At 46.1% G+C, this 15357-nt stretch overlaps 2 protein-coding genes across 2 annotated transcripts; one reads left to right on the forward strand and one right to left on the reverse strand.

The window, feature by feature from the left end:
• Positions 1-831: 831 nt before the first annotated feature.
• Positions 832-4016, reverse strand: LOC123398490 (aspartate--tRNA ligase 2, cytoplasmic-like). Its single transcript, XM_045092954.1, has 10 exons — positions 3432-4016; positions 3237-3347; positions 3034-3147; positions 2415-2708; positions 2235-2345; positions 2081-2134; positions 1828-1907; positions 1619-1734; positions 1320-1434; positions 832-1196 (listed from the first exon to the last, which is right to left on the reverse strand). Exons 1-10 carry the CDS (start codon positions 3954-3956, stop codon positions 1070-1072), a joined length of 1647 nt encoding a protein of 548 aa, XP_044948889.1. The 5' UTR covers positions 3957-4016; the 3' UTR covers positions 832-1069.
• Positions 4017-8638: 4622 nt separating this feature from the next.
• Positions 8639-10299, forward strand: LOC123397560. The gene has a single exon (XM_045092092.1). The coding sequence runs from the start codon at positions 9070-9072 to the stop codon at positions 10039-10041; it is 972 nt and encodes a 323-aa protein (XP_044948027.1). The 5' UTR covers positions 8639-9069; the 3' UTR covers positions 10042-10299.
• Positions 10300-15357: the final 5058 nt, after the last annotated feature.

Raw genomic sequence — 15357 nt, forward strand, 5'->3', positions numbered from 1 at the left:
AGAAGTTTCATTAAATGGGGTAATATGTGTCATAAATGTACAACTACAGGGTAAAAAACGGAATTCACTCGAAATAAAATGTGCGCAGGGGTGCCGCAGGGCTGAGCAGCTGGTGCGAGAGGCGGCTGAGAGGGTAATATCTCGGGCGCGGCTGAGGGGTTGGTGCCGGCAAGAGAGAAGTATCATGTGGATGCTTTTTTTTTTTTTTACGATGTGAGGGATTAGAAGGAGAGACGAAGCGGTATGGGGGATTATTTTTGATCGGTGCGATCAGAGTTTTCATTAGCACGCTCAACATTAGGAGATTTTAGACCATTAGAGTTTGTTGATTTTTAGACCATTAGAGTCTATAAGATGATTTTGATTTGTCCTTCCATATTTTTATAGGGATAGTAGACACCTCTCCTCGTATGCTGAATGGTGGACTTATGACTCCAAGCCTACAAATCAACACACAGCAACGACGAACCCTAGCGTCTCGCGAGGCGGAAGCTAGTGACGGCTGACATCAGAATTTAACAACACTGCTAAAGCTGTACAACTACGGATTCATTCTTGTTGCAGAAATGAAACGGGGAAGGAGAGTGCAGAGGGCAACTAGCACTTGTAAATAAAGCATGTGCTGGATGCAATGCTACTACCACTTGTTGTGTTCACCATTGAAGTCGGCATGCATATATTGTACAATTATTTCTCCCACTACAGTTTCTAAGAAAAACACAACATTTTTTTCTAGCAACGGCTGAAAATCACGCCTTGCCTGAACTTTTCCGGTTTCATGAGGCGATGCACAGAGGAGTTAATTGGCAACTTCAACATGTGAACTGAATGAATTACTGCAAACCTTCTTCAATTAACTATTGATTCTCAATTATCAGCAAACTTCTCCATGCTTAAGTCTTTGATCTGCTATCGAAACTCTCCTACTTCTACCCACAACAAAGTGACAGTTTCGTAACCATTAACAGCAGAACATTGCTTGAAAGGTATAGGTAATAGAAGCATCAAGAAGGTCATCACAGCTAGAATTAATAAGCATGGACCAGGCTCGCTCTTAGAGGAAGAGAGATCATGGGCTCAGCCTCTGCGGGTCACGAGGGAAAAGCGATGCCATTCGGATGTCGTCCAGTCCGCAGAACAGCTTCACCACCCTCTCCAACCCGATCCCAAACCCGCCATGAGGAGGTGTGCCGTAGCTGCAACAATAAGCATTTTGTCAAATGACAATCACATCAAGAGACAGAGACCTAACAAATAGAACTACATGATAGGTATTGCAACACTAAATGGTCACGGACACGGAGTGTGGATGAACATACCTAAATGATTCCAGGTATGACTTGATAGAACTCTTGTCGATTCCATGCTCAGCCACACGTTTGGCCAGCAGCTCGGGTTCATGTATTCTTTGTGCTCCGGAAATTATTTCCTCGCCTATCATAAGCAGAAAAATGCAAAGTTTGTTCAGCAAATTCGATGCAAAGAAACAATTGCTGCTGCTTGTACAACTGGAAATCAAGACCATTATACTTCCATTATACTATCATACCACTGCCAGGTTCCAGCTCAAAAATAAATAAATAGTACCAGGTACAGATTGAGAAATTCCAGTGCTCACCTCGAAGGAAGACATCAAAAGAGTTGCTGTAAGCTGGGTTTTCATAACAAGGCATGGTGTAGAAGGGGCGTGCCGCCAAAGGATACCGATAGAGAATGAAAAAATCAGTGTCATACCTACAAATATTACAGCAAGAGCGAATGGAGTTAATAAAAAAGACAAGATGATGAAATAAACATAACCATAGCAGTGTGTACACTTCTACGTACTTCTCCCTAACAAGCTGACCAAGTTTTCTCTCAGCTTCAGTGTTGAGGTCACCCATAGGCTCAACTTCTGTTCCAGCTTCCTGCAAAGCAAATAAATCACCAATGTTTAAAAATTTATTTTCTTATAATGTCATACATCAGGCTGTGTACAGTAGAGTTGAAGTAGCAATTATATACTGCACGAAAACAGCATAAAATTCAAATGATGAGAGAAAAACATCAGGGTGGCAATCAAACAGCTACATGTTTGTACCTTCAACATTTGTATTCCTTCCTCATAACTGAGCCTCAAGGTATTCTCTAGGTACTGCAGGAATTAACACAATGTGAGTCGCTATTTTCAGCTACAAGACCCAGATATTGTAACATAATTGAAACCACCAAGCAAGAAGCAACAAATATTTTACCTTCAGTGGTTCAAATGGATACTGCCTATTAACTGCCTCAAGTGCCGTCCTGCAATTTTCATTCAAGTGTCTGAACAATTCTACAAAGAATCCATCCACAATATCACAAACCTGTTTAAAGAAATAAGTTTAGTCATTGTCGTGTTTGTAAATGAAGAGCGCTTTACCAAACTTCCTTACCTCAAAGTAGTGTCTCATAATCTCCATTTCAGCATCCATACCAACAAACTCACACAAATGCCTATGTGTGTTGGAGTCTTCGGCTCGAAATATGTGTCCAACCTCAAATACACGACGAAGCCCACCGCAGATTGCCATCTGCTTGTGCAGCTGAGGGGATTGTGCTAAACAAGCAGTCTTGCCATTCTTATATTCAAGTTTGAATACCGCTGCTCCACCTTCACTTGACCCTGAAATCAGCTTTGGAGTGTGGATCCCAATAAAATCTCTTGACGATAGATATTCCCTGAATTTCTGCGAGTATCAAACAATGGTAAAGATTTACTAACCCGCTGGAAAAATACATTACATGTTGCAGGAATGCATATAAAATATATGCCTTGAGCCTTCACAAAACGATTTTTGTAAAAGCATATGCATTGGCTTGACAAATCCATATTCGATGTAGAATGTTAAATTTAAAACCCAATCTGACATTAGTGTAATCAGACAGAACTTATGGCATGCATTAATTGCAGGCATCACATTAAGATCACTAAATCGATCTAAACAACCACCCAAAAAGATGACTGACATCACTGTGATAGCAGCAGTCCTAAAAGCAAGAACAAATACCGACGTGTTCAATTTGATGCTTTATACGGAAAATGGCTTGCACTGCAGGTGTTCGGAGATTAATAGCCGGATGGTTCAAGCGTGTGTCCTGACCAACGCGGGGAAGCTGCACCCCGTTCTGCAAAACATACAAGAACCCATCAGCTGAACCCAAGTACCATCATCGGAGGCTTGCAGCAACAAAAGCAAATACGCGGATTGACATACTGCTTCAGCCATTGCAAACTCCTCAGCACTCCGTCCGGCATCCTCGACGCTGATCGGCAGCTTCGGTTTGGCCCTGCTGACGCAGTAGAGCTTCCTGACCTGAATCTCCACCTGCAGGCCATCAAACGGGGATCACAAAATAACTCATGTACGTAGTCTGTATGTCAGCTGACAACTCGAGCAGTCATCAGAGACCTCTTGCACCGTGGTGTATCTGAGGGGCTTGTCGAGGAGGGCGACGGCGCCCTCCACGAAGACGACCGACTCCTTGGGGAGGGACAAGGCGAAGAGCGCCATCTGCGCGCTGCCGGCGAGCACGCACTGCACGGTGCTCATCCCCTGCCGCAGCTCGAGGAAGGCCACCTTCTTGGTCTTGGACCCGCAGTAGGCCGCCTGCGCCGTCCCGCGGACCAGCACGGAGCGGCCGACGGAGGCCCTGTCGAGGTGGCCGATCTCGGCCCACGGTCCGTAGGGGACCGCCGCGGGGAGGATCTCCCCGGGGACGGGGAGTACGTCGCCGTAGTTGCCCGCCGAGGGGTCGTCCTCGGCGGAGGGCTTCTGCTCTTTCTCGGGCGAGGGGTCCTCGGCGGCGGGCTTCTGCTGCTCGCGCTTGGCCGCCTTCTCGGCCTTCCTGGTGTCCCTCTTCCGTTGTTTGTTGCTGACGGTGGCGGCGGAGAGTGCGGTGGAGAGCTCCGCCTCGGGGGCGGTCTCCGACGACATATTGTGTCACCGGCGGGGAGGAACCGATCGGAGGAGCAAGGTGGCGCGCGCGGTGGCGGCGGAGGCTCCTATTCTACGCGTAGAATAGCCGATGCAAATCGCTCAGGCAGGGGCATATATGTATGCATCTATATGGGCCGGCCCAAACAGCTGGATCGCTACCGAATTTCGTGACGGCCAAGGTAGTAGAGGCGATCACGTACGTTTCGTGGCGGGCACGGTGTATAGTAGCTCCTCTTTCTTCCGTTGCTGGTACAGAAATTACAATGCACTTCCAGACTAACATCAAGTCCTATGCTATATGAACGATTGTTCAGCCTATGTAGTGTCCAAGAAAAATGAAAGTACTCTTGTCACCTCCAGCTCACTTGCACCCTTTCGCTATAGTAAAATCCAACAAAATACTAAAACAATTCAGGAAAAAAATTTAGGACTTTTTGAAAACAAATATTGATGTGTGTTTCGCATGCGTGCAAATTTTGTGGCGAGATGACATTCATGGAGATATCGACAAAAAAATGTGTCGATGTTACAAAATGCTTTCAAAAACAGCCTTCTTGGACCATCGATTTTTTTGCATGGACCTCCATAAATGTCATCCCACCTCAAAAATTTGCATGCATGTGAAATACACATCAATGTTTGTTGTTAAAAAGATCAGTATCTTTAAAGAAGATTTTTTTTAGAGAATTTACTGTAGCAAAAGGTGCATCTAAGCTCAAGCTCACTAACTCCATGTTCCCAAGCAAACCCACTTCCCACTTCTCCTACAAGAGAGCACAATGGACTTCGGCTAATTTGTAAATACATCCCTATATATCCCTCTTGTGCATTCTAGGAATAATAGAGATGATCTAAGTTCAACTAATCACTAGATACGTAGATGAAGTCGATATAAAAAAACATACTAGGATAAAACCGTGTTTAAAACCTCCCGAGCACTCGAGAAAGCTTTGAAATCGACAAGGCACTTGTAGGCTCCAACGGCTGGATGAGCTCATCGGTGAGGAGGGGATGTGGTGTATAGACATGTTCCAACGCCATTTTCTTGTGGTGGACGTCAGCATTATCTCCGAGATAAGGTTCTCATCGCGGGTGATGAAACATACTCTTTTGCTTGGGCACCGGAGCAATCCGGCAACTTCACATTTCAGTTTGGATATCGCCTTATCATGGACACGCGCGTGTGTTTTTCACAACTAGCAGGATATCGGATGGTCGGCGCTCCATCTGAGAGACTATTTGATGGTGCCCTTGCTAGAATTCTCGAGGATGGCACTGTTGATGACGGGCTAGCGAATTTGGCATGTAAAGAATGAGATCGTACATGACAAAGACCCCCGCCTACAAAAGCAGCGCACAAGTTCCTCCATGGGTACATCAATTCCTCATTGTGCATCCAACAGTATCCGCACATCGACATGATAAAGCACAAGTTGTCCATGACACAGGCGCAATCATCTTCATTGTATGCAGAGGAGTTTTTTTTAGATAACTTTCAGATTTAGGTGTTTCCTAGTGAGCCATGGTAAAGCCCTCAAATGGTGTTTTTTCTAACATTCACATGTGATAATGCCTTAGAAGCCGAACTCATTGCTTGCAAGGTAGGTGTGGCGTTCGCTCAGCAGTGCACGATATGCCCATCATAATCGAGCTGGATATGTCGGAGGTGGCTTCTACTCCCTCCATTACTAAATATAAGTCTTTTTAGGGATTTTATTACGAACTACATATGGAGCAAACTAAGTGAATCTATATTCTAATGTATGTCTATATACATTCATATGTAGTTTGTAATGAAATTTTTAAAAAGATTTATATTTAAAAACTGAGGGAGCACAATCAAGGCAACAACCCGTGACCAGTCTAACCATATGGCACTGGTACAAGAAATTCAGCTGCTTACGTCAGAGAGTAATGATATGGTGATCAATCTAGTGAGATGCGGATAAAACAAAGTGAGCCACAAGGGCCTTGTTGTGTATGGTCATCGCACTCCCCGCATCACGGTGTGATTAGGGTCTGGAATTGAGGAGGTTATGAAACTTTGTATAAATGACATTGTGTCCCCATAATAAATTATACAATGAGGTAATAACATTATGAGTCACAAAACTTGCGTCTCATGTTCAGTTTAATGCTAGAACTTACAAAATACATCATTGCAGTCATATACCTTGTATTTTGTGCACATACGGTCAGAAATCCCATCTGGCTTCACATGACTTGATGGTGTGGCATACCTTGCCCACTATCAGCCTCTGATTGCACCCGGTGCGGCATGTGCATGCCTATTTTGCAGAAAACACCCTCAACTATTTACTATTTACAGAAAGTAGACCTTGATGACCTGGAAAATAGACCCTTATGGACCAAATTATTTTCAAAGTTATCACAAAAAATTAAAATTTATACACAAAATTATTCATAAGTATGGTTTCAGCTCTTTCTCATGATACATTTTGAGAAAACTAAAACCGAAAATCAAAAACATGTTGTTGCCTAGGGCTCGCAGGACCTGATGTGTGCATAGCCAGTGGGATAAGGACAAACTTCTCAACATGTAATCCATCTCTTGTTTTTTAGGTAAATCAGCTAACACTACTGTATCATCTCTTTCTATGTTTCGCCGCCCGTACTGGCATATAGAGGTGGTGAGTGATGACACGCCATTGATACTTTCCCACCACTGGTGCTTCCTGCTATTGGGTCTTCCCATCATTGCCCATTCCCTTCATAAACACATTGGTCGGTCGTTGACACATAGCACCACCTACTATGTTACTTGCAACCAATCCACGACGACATAGTTCGCAAGTTCTTGCCCGTGCGGATCTCCACTGCACTCAGTGCAACAACGACGACTCTGCTCCACCGCTAGGCAACATCGGTACAGACTCCGGCGACAATCATTCGAGGTCCAGCTCGGGTGGCTCCAGGTCCAGCGGGTCCTAGTCGTCGGGCTCGACCTCACGCGCCTCCTCCGTGCGGGCAGCTCCAATGCGGGCTCCGACATCCGGCCCACACCTTCGAAGCTGTCGCGTAACCGACGGGAGAACGAGCATGTAGAAGCAGAGGAGCGGGCTATTTCTCGTAAATAGTAAATGGATCATCATGGTCTCTTTTCCGTACTTAGTAAATGGCCTAGGGTGTTTTCTGCAAAAAGACGCGCACGCTCGTCGGGCGGAATCAGAGACTAACAATGGGGCAGGTATGCCATACCAGCAGATCATATGAAGCCATACCAAATTTCTGACCGTATGTGCACGTAAATGCAAGTTATATGACTAAAACGATGTATTTTACAAGTTTTAGCACTGAATTGAACATCAAATGTAAATTTTGTGACTAGCAGTGTTACTATACCTCTTATACAATCTCCCTTTTCCCTACAGAATAAAATAATCTATCTATACCTACTAATAAGCAAAATATATATTTTTAGTCCATCATACTATTTTTATAAAACCCCCTCAATTTCCTGGTAATCAACCCGCAATATATATTAAGTGATTTTTCAAAAATTCATATCTTTTAATCCCTAACTCCAAATTTAACATGTTATATATAAAAGTTGATTAGAAAATATATAGAATCTAAATATGATAGTACTTTACCCGTTAACCATTAAAATGCTATTTATAATGAAATCTTAATCAACAACATATGATCAATTTTTCTTTCATACTGAGGCCGATCCAAATTAAAATGAACACTTCGGCAAAACCAAGATGAGAAACGAAAAGAAATATCTATAACCACGCATGCACGCCTCGTCAAAATCTCATAAAAATGATTTATCATCCTACACCGAAAGGGAGACGTATTAAGATTGACAACATTCAAACGTGTTGTGGTTGTGTGAACACTGAGGCTAGAGTCAACAACGAGAGTGGGAGAAGAATAAATAAAAAACATAGATGAAATGTCATGTATATTAAATAAAGGACTTAGACCTACTGAAGTCTCGTGTCATACTTAGAGGGTGCTTGGATACGTTTTAGTTCCATGACTAAAATTAGTGGGACTAAAACTTGCTAGCCTCACCCATGCTTGGATCCAAATACTGAAGAGACTAAAATCAAGTTAATGAGCATTTATTATCCTCCAAGCCCTTCAATTCAGAACTCGTTTGTGTAAAAGGAGAGGAGTTAAATGAGGAGAGAGAGTCTCCGAAAAAAAAAATAAGGAGAAAGAGGACTAATCCATATTTTAGTAGGGGTACTCCTGACTAAAAATATTAGTCTCAAGACTAGTTTTAGCCTCTCTTTAGTGAGGGGTGCTTGAAACTTTAACCTCTTAAAGAGACTATTTTTAGTCAGACTAAAATAAGTCTGCAACGCATGGGCTAATTCATTAGTAAAATAAAATAAACTTCCCTCTTGGATTTGGTCGGATCAACGGATCGATCGAGTGGATTCGAATTTAGTTGAGAGTCGGAATTGATTCGAGCTCCTTTTTTTTTTCTCTAAAAAGGCTTTGCCTTTGCATGTTTGTAGCTTGGTGGGGTGTTGTGTGACTCCTTGAGCTCGTTTAAAATCCTCCCGTCCGTTGAAGGAAGCCCCTCCGTTGGTGCGTGGCGAACAAAGTTGCAAAGAGAAATGCTGCCACTAGCTAGCACAACACCTACCCAACGGCCAACGGCCAACGGCAGTCAGTCACACACCAACCAATGCATTGCATGGGACGCGCTTCTCTTCCTCCTCGCCCCGCCCCATGGACCCGATCGAGCTCTAAGATAATCATATGTACTCCACTCCGAGTCGGTCATGCGGAGTACTTTGCTCACCACGTTTGCCATGCGGAGCTCTGCCAGAGTCGGTCAACCATGCATATATATCTCCAACTCCGAGGCCATGTCCATGTCCACCAATCCACATCGAGCTCGACGATCGCAACGACGTAGACGTAGTACAACTTGGCCAGATCGGAGCTAGCCAGGTCGCCTGTCACAGTCCGGCCAGGCCAACAAACAACACGCCTCGCTTCCTCCTCCTAGCCGGCGCGCGACCCGATCCAGCATCCCAGCTCACAACGAACCAGCCATTAGCCATATACATCTCCAATAGACACAGTCATCTCGAGCTCGTCAGAGCTAGCTAGCGCGGGCAGGATGGCCGCCATAGGCGCCTTCTTCTCGGGGCAGGTCAACCGCGTCAAGGACGTGGCGAGCCAGCAGCAGGCGCTGGCCAGGCGCCTGTCGGCCTCGGGCCAGGACTTCCCAGGGTCCGGCCACCGGCCGGCGGACCGCAAGACGTGGATGGCGGAGCTCGGGCCGGAGCGGCTGCGGGTGCACCAGGTGGTGTGGCCGGGCACCCACAACTCCGCCACGGCCGAGATCGGCGTGCCCTTCATCACCCGCCCCTTCGCGCAGTGCCAGTCGCTCTCCGTCTACGACCAGCTCGCCACGGGCTGCCGCCTCCTCGACGTCCGCGTCCAGAAGGACCGCCGCGTCTGCCACGGCCCGCTCGTGGCGAGCTACACCGTCGACGTCGTCATCGACGACGTGCGGCGGTTCCTGGCCGAGACCGTCGCGGAGGTGCTCGTCCTCGAGGTGCGCACCGAGTTCGGCCACGAGGACCCGCCGGAGTTCGCCAAGTACCTGGCGGAGCGGCTGGGCGAGCACCTGATCCCGCAGGACGACGCCGTGTTCCGCAGGACCGTCGCGGAGCTGCTCCCGCGGCGGGTGATCTGCGTGTGGAAGCCGCGCAACTCGCCGGCGCCGGCGCGCGGCGGGCCGCTGTGGAGCGCGGGCTACCTGCGGGACAACTGGATCAACACGGACCTGCCGGAGAAGAAGTTGGACGGCAACCTCGCGTCGCTCGGGCAGCAGCCCGACCCGGCGGCCGCCCGGAGGCACCTGTACCGGGTGGAGAACACGCTGACGCCGCAGACCGACAACCCGGTGCTGCTCGTCGAGCCGGTCACCCGGCGCATCCACCGCTTCGCGCGCTTCTTCATCGCCCAGGCCTTCGCCAGGGGCCTCGGCGGAAAGCTGCAGGTGCTGTCCACCGACTTCATCGACGGCGACTTCGTCGACGCCTGCGCCGGCGTCACCAAGGCCCGCGTCGACGGCGCCGCGTGAGACCAACGGCGAGGATTCATTTGTTACTGGGTCCGTCGTGGTGTGCAAACAGAGTGTGGTGTCCTTGTAGATTTGTGCTTTCAAAACGCCTCCATAGGCCATAGCCATAGGGGAGCAAGATTCCAATATTTCATAATGGAGGAACAGGCAGTTCAAAACAGAGAGTATAAATCCAAGTGCATGTAAAATTAACCAGGACTAACGCCCTAACGATGGCTACGCCACGATCAACAACAAGGCATACATCAAGTTAATTAACTATAAGCGCCCACCGTCCAACCAAGCAGTTTTTATTATATTTACATTACATTTACAGGACGAATAAAGGAGCCAATCATGGCACAAAAGCATCTGCCAAAGGTTTATCTTCTCCAGGAAGGTCGAATCTTGGGCATCGTTCCTCCGTTTCTTATCGTGGCTCAGTTGGCACCCACAACACGCAGAAATGCAGGGACAGTCGCTGCCCCGCTGCTTCATGAGCTCGCGGCGCCGTTCGCTGAAGCAGAGTCACGCCCTCCAGACCAGCGAATTTTTGTCCAAAAGGACCCCTGTCGAATGAGATTGTCAAAAGAGACCACCTGTGAATGAAAAGGAGCGAAAGGACCCCCATCCTGGATGGCGGCAGGCGCGCCAGGCGGCACGTGGCAACTGCCGCCACCGCACGAGGCGGCCGTGGGGCCTGCCGCCACCGCGCCAGGCGGCTGGGGCCTGCCGCCACCAGCTGAGGCGGCCAGCGCCGGATCCCGTTCCCGCCCACTCCTGTCCGTAACGGACAAAGCTGGGTGGGCCCTGCCGCCTCGGGAGCAGGCGGCCAGGGCACTGTTTCCGCGCGGTCGACACTGTTGCTGATTGCGCTGATTTCCGTACGCTGATTCCCAGGCTTATTTCCCGCTCGCACCGACGAAACAGTGGGAATTTTTCCCGCTCTCCACCGACGAAACAGTGCGAAACTTCTTCTTTATAAGCGAACCGCGTCGCTGCCTCCTCTCTCACTCTCTTCTCCTGCCGTTGCCTCCCGTGTCACTCTCTTCTCTTTCTCTTTCTCACTCTCTTCTCTTTCTCTCAAGAGCTACTCCGTATGAATGTTTATGTGGCGATTTAGGACGGTTTAAAGTTAGATTTTGAAGACGTTGTAGTTGAAGAAAAGATATATCAAGGTAAGAGCTTTCCATATCTGTTGGTTGTGTTTGCATGCATGATGTATTTATTTTGTTTGATTAGTTTCTAAGTATGTGTTTTCTTTTGTCTTAGGGAGCGTATTATCACTTTTGTGGAACTATTTTGAAGACGTTGTAGTTGAAGAAAAGATAGATCAAGGTAAGAGCTTTCCATTTGTGTTGGTCGTGTTTGCATGCATGATGTTTTTATTTTGTTTGATTAGTTTCTAAGTATGTGTTTTCTTTTGTCTTAGGGAGCGTATTATCACTTTTGTGAAACTATTTTGTCATGCGATATGAACTACTAAGTTGAAGATCAAGGTATGAGACTTTGTTCATATTTGTGTTCATGTGATAATAGGTCGACTATGTTCATATATTACCGATGATTTGTTCGTGTTTGCATGCAACTGGTATTTAGAAAGGAGCCGGAAAATGCCTATGTAACTAGCATTTTTTATAAAAAAACATGTAATAATATGTTAGCTCCATTAGTATTATTACATGCAAGACGCGTGTGTAATATATTTGTTTATTTGATAATTTGTCAACCCCGTAGAATATATATATATATATATATATATATATATATATATATATATATATATATATGCATGCAGTATGTATTTTTAGACTTTTGCTAGCACGGAAATAATTATGTGTGTAATATTTTTGTTCATATGAAAATAGGTGGAATTCGCTGATATTATTCTGGTGATATATTATATTCGAAAGGATATCCTTATTTAAACCAGAGGTATGAATGACATATTGTAATTCATCTTCTATTTATTTTATAGATGTAGTGTCACGATAAATGATACAATATAAATTATTATGCGTAGATGTAATGGATGTTGTTAAATTGTTATATGTAAAAAAGATAAGTAATGGATGTTGTTATTACAATGTAAATATAAAAATATGATTTTTAATGGACTAACGATGTAAATATGGCTGCTCGTTAGGTACTATGGAAAATTTGTTAGTGTTTTATGGGCACATCGTACGTGAGGGTCCTTCTGGTGTGGATGTGTCTAGGTGCGGGATGACTACGGTTGTAGTGAAAGACATGGTTAATGTAGAGTATGCGGCAGTTAGAAGGTGCATCCGATCGGTGTTTAGTTCAGCGATGAATGGAAAAAAAAATGACCCTGAAGGCTTTCGTGGTTGAGGGAGGAAATCGTTGGGTTCTGCGACGGGTTACTGGTGAAAGAGCATGGGCGTCGTACATGGGTTTTGCAAGCAATCCCAATAACTCCATGTATGGACAACCCATGGTTTATGTGGAGTTCATTTCTGCCAGTGATGTCGCCGAGTGCAGTAGCGGTGCCGGTGAGGCCGAGTTGGCCATAGTTGTAGCCCCCGACGCCGGCCCATCGGAACCAAGTGGTGGCGAACATATGGCCATAACTGTAGCCCCCGACGCCGGCCCAACGGAACCAACAGGTGGCCAACAAGTGTATGACACGGGATATTGGTATGCGGTCGTTGACATGAGCGAACATGTCGAGGGATTGCCGGAGGCGCTAGATGATGACGATGATGGTCATCCTTCTGCGTCTTCGGAATCAGATGATGATGAAGTTGTTCCTCCTGAGAATGCGGTTGCTGCAGCAATCAACCCAGAGTTTTTACAGGTTATGAGCATTACCAATGAATTTCACTCTGTTGCTGGCCTAGACGCGGGGAGTCTGGCCGTTGGACAGATTTTCCCAGATAAGAAATCTGCTAAACAAGCAATACATAGCTATGCAATTGCTATACACAGGCAACATAGAGTGAAGCAGTCTGATAAAAAGGAGTTGAAGCTCATATGCATCCATCGCGAAGCGGGTTGCCGCGGAAGAGTTATTGCTCGCCAGAAGCCTGGGGTATGTCAGCCATGGCATGTCACAAAAATAGAGCAACATGGTTGTGAGCAAACCGGCACTCTTTCAGAGCACCGCAACGTGACTGCAGAATATGTGTCACAGGTGATGCAAACCATTGTGCAGCAAAGTCTTAATATTAGTATTAGGGCTTTGCGTGCAACTGCATCTGATCTGATTGGTTTCCCTGTCAGCTATAGCAAGGCTCATCATGCAAAGGAAAAGATATTTCAGAGGTTGTATGGAACCTATGAGGAGGCGTACTCTTTTGCCCCTAGAATGTTGCATCAGATTTCAGTTGCTAACAGGGGGACTCAAGTTTTCTGGAAAGAACGTCCAAATCCATTGAACCCGGACGAGCAAATCCTGGACCGCTTATTCTGGGCATTCGCCCAGACTATACAAGCATTCAAGCATTGTCGTCCGGTTGTATCAATTGATGGTACATTTCTCACTGGAAAGTACAAGGGCACACTCTTAGTGGCGATGGCAGCTGATGCAAACAATCAACTTCTTCCTATTGCCTATGCACTAGTGAAGAGCGAAAACAAACATAGTTGGCTATGGTTCCTGTGTTGCCTGAAGATGGGTGTCATCAAAGATCGGGAAGGGGTTTGCATCATCTCTGATCGCAACACCAGACTATTAAGCGCGCTTGAGATAATTAAGGCTTCACAAGATCCAGATTGGGGGTGGCCCGATCTGGAGACAAGGTGGTGCATGAGGCATTTGGCAGCTAATTTTTATTCGAAATTCAAAAACAAAGATTGGTTCAAGCTATTCAAGAGGATGTGCATGCAGAAAACTACAGCAAAAATGAATGCTATCTGGGCAGGTATCAATGGTCAGATCGAGCGCGCATCCCTCCCGGCGAGAGAAGACCGGAGGGGTCGTCGAACAGCAATAAATTTGAGCCAGTGGATTAACGAGAATTGTCCCGATTTGTACAAGTGGGCGCAGTCTCATGACACTGACGCTAGAGACGGTATAATGACAAGCAACATGTCCGAGGTGTACAATGGTGTTCTTAAAGGGGTGAGGGCACTACCTATCACAGCACTAATTGATGAAACTTGAAACCGGACTCTGTCATACTTTGCAGATAGAGTCACCGTTGCCAAGGCACTAGTTGATTTGAACAAGACCTGGTCTGAGAAGATGCAAAGACATCTTGATGACAAAGCAAAGAAGTCGCAAAGACATGGGTGCAGGCAGGTAGATGCACTTAGGAATAAATGGGAAGTTAGTGTGCGAGCAAAGTTTGTGAAGGGTCACCACAGGGGAGAAAAAAAACAAGCTGTGACGCTTGGCGCAACCTCGTGTGAGTGCACTTGCAACAAGCCCAAGCTTCTGGGATATCCTTGCAGTCACGTATTGCGGGCAGCTGCAGATCAACAAATTAGTATCGAGCCATACGTATCACCATACTTCAACATGCACAATTTGTACAACACTTGGAACGGTGAGTTTTGGGCATGGGGCATTCATACGAACTACAAGCAATTATGGCCAGAAGGCACCACATGGGTTCCAGATCCCGCATTGATGCGAACCAACAAGGGACGACGTTAGTCTAGGCGTCATCGCAATGACATGGACCACAGCCAGTTGGGAGAACCAAGGCGATGCCGCGTATGTAGGTGTGCTGGTCACCCGCGTAGGGAGTGTCCGTATCGTAACAACAACACTGCGTGATATGTAATCATGCTATGTATTCATAATTTCATCGTGATGTAATATTCGGAATATGTATTTTAATTTAATCATGATGTAATATTCGGAATATGTATTTTAATTTAATCGTGATGTAATATTCGGAATATGTATTTTAATTTAATCGTGATGTAATATTCGGAATATTTAATTTTTTTCATCGTGATTGCAGGTTATGGCCGAAATGCCCCAGCTTTTGAATGGTTATCACGACAACCACCACCGTTGCCAGCTTTTCATAAATCCAAATCATGAAAATCCTCCTCAGACCTTCCGGCTTCGAACTGTAAAGACGCCCTGGTCAATAGAGAATCGGTTCCTTGAACACCTTGAGGCTTATGGACTCCTACATTTTGCGAACATCGCAGCTCGTCGAGGTAGTTTTACTGCCGACCCATCCCTTTTGACATCCCTCGTTGATAGATGGAGACCGGAGACCCACACATTTCACTTTCGATGTGGAGAGCTTGCACCTACTCTAAAAGATGTGTCAATGATCACAGCTTTACCAATTAGAGGTGTGCCAGTGGTACATCCACGAGTTTCTCCTAATTGGCCAGCAGATGTCTCTGCCT

This window comes from Hordeum vulgare, chromosome 5H, assembly GCF_904849725.1.
Source record: "Hordeum vulgare subsp. vulgare chromosome 5H, MorexV3_pseudomolecules_assembly, whole genome shotgun sequence".
NCBI classification, from domain to species: domain Eukaryota; kingdom Viridiplantae; phylum Streptophyta; class Magnoliopsida; order Poales; family Poaceae; genus Hordeum; species Hordeum vulgare.

Excerpts from the sequence above, each read along its gene's own strand:
- LOC123398490 (XM_045092954.1), bottom strand. The coding sequence starts at position 3,956 with ATGTCGTCGGAGACCGCCCCCGAGGCGGAGCTCTCCACCGCACTCTCC. Across the intron at positions 2,346-2,414 it reads TTATGAGACACTACTTTGAG|GTTTGTGATATTGTGGATGG; the intron begins GTAAGGAAGTTT and ends TTCTTTAAACAG. Across the intron at positions 1,908-2,080 it reads AAGGAATACAAATGTTGAAG|GAAGCTGGAACAGAAGTTGA; the intron begins GTACAAACATGT and ends TTTGCTTTGCAG.
- LOC123397560 (XM_045092092.1), top strand. The coding sequence starts at position 9,070 with ATGGCCGCCATAGGCGCCTTCTTCTCGGGGCAGGTCAACCGCGTCAAG.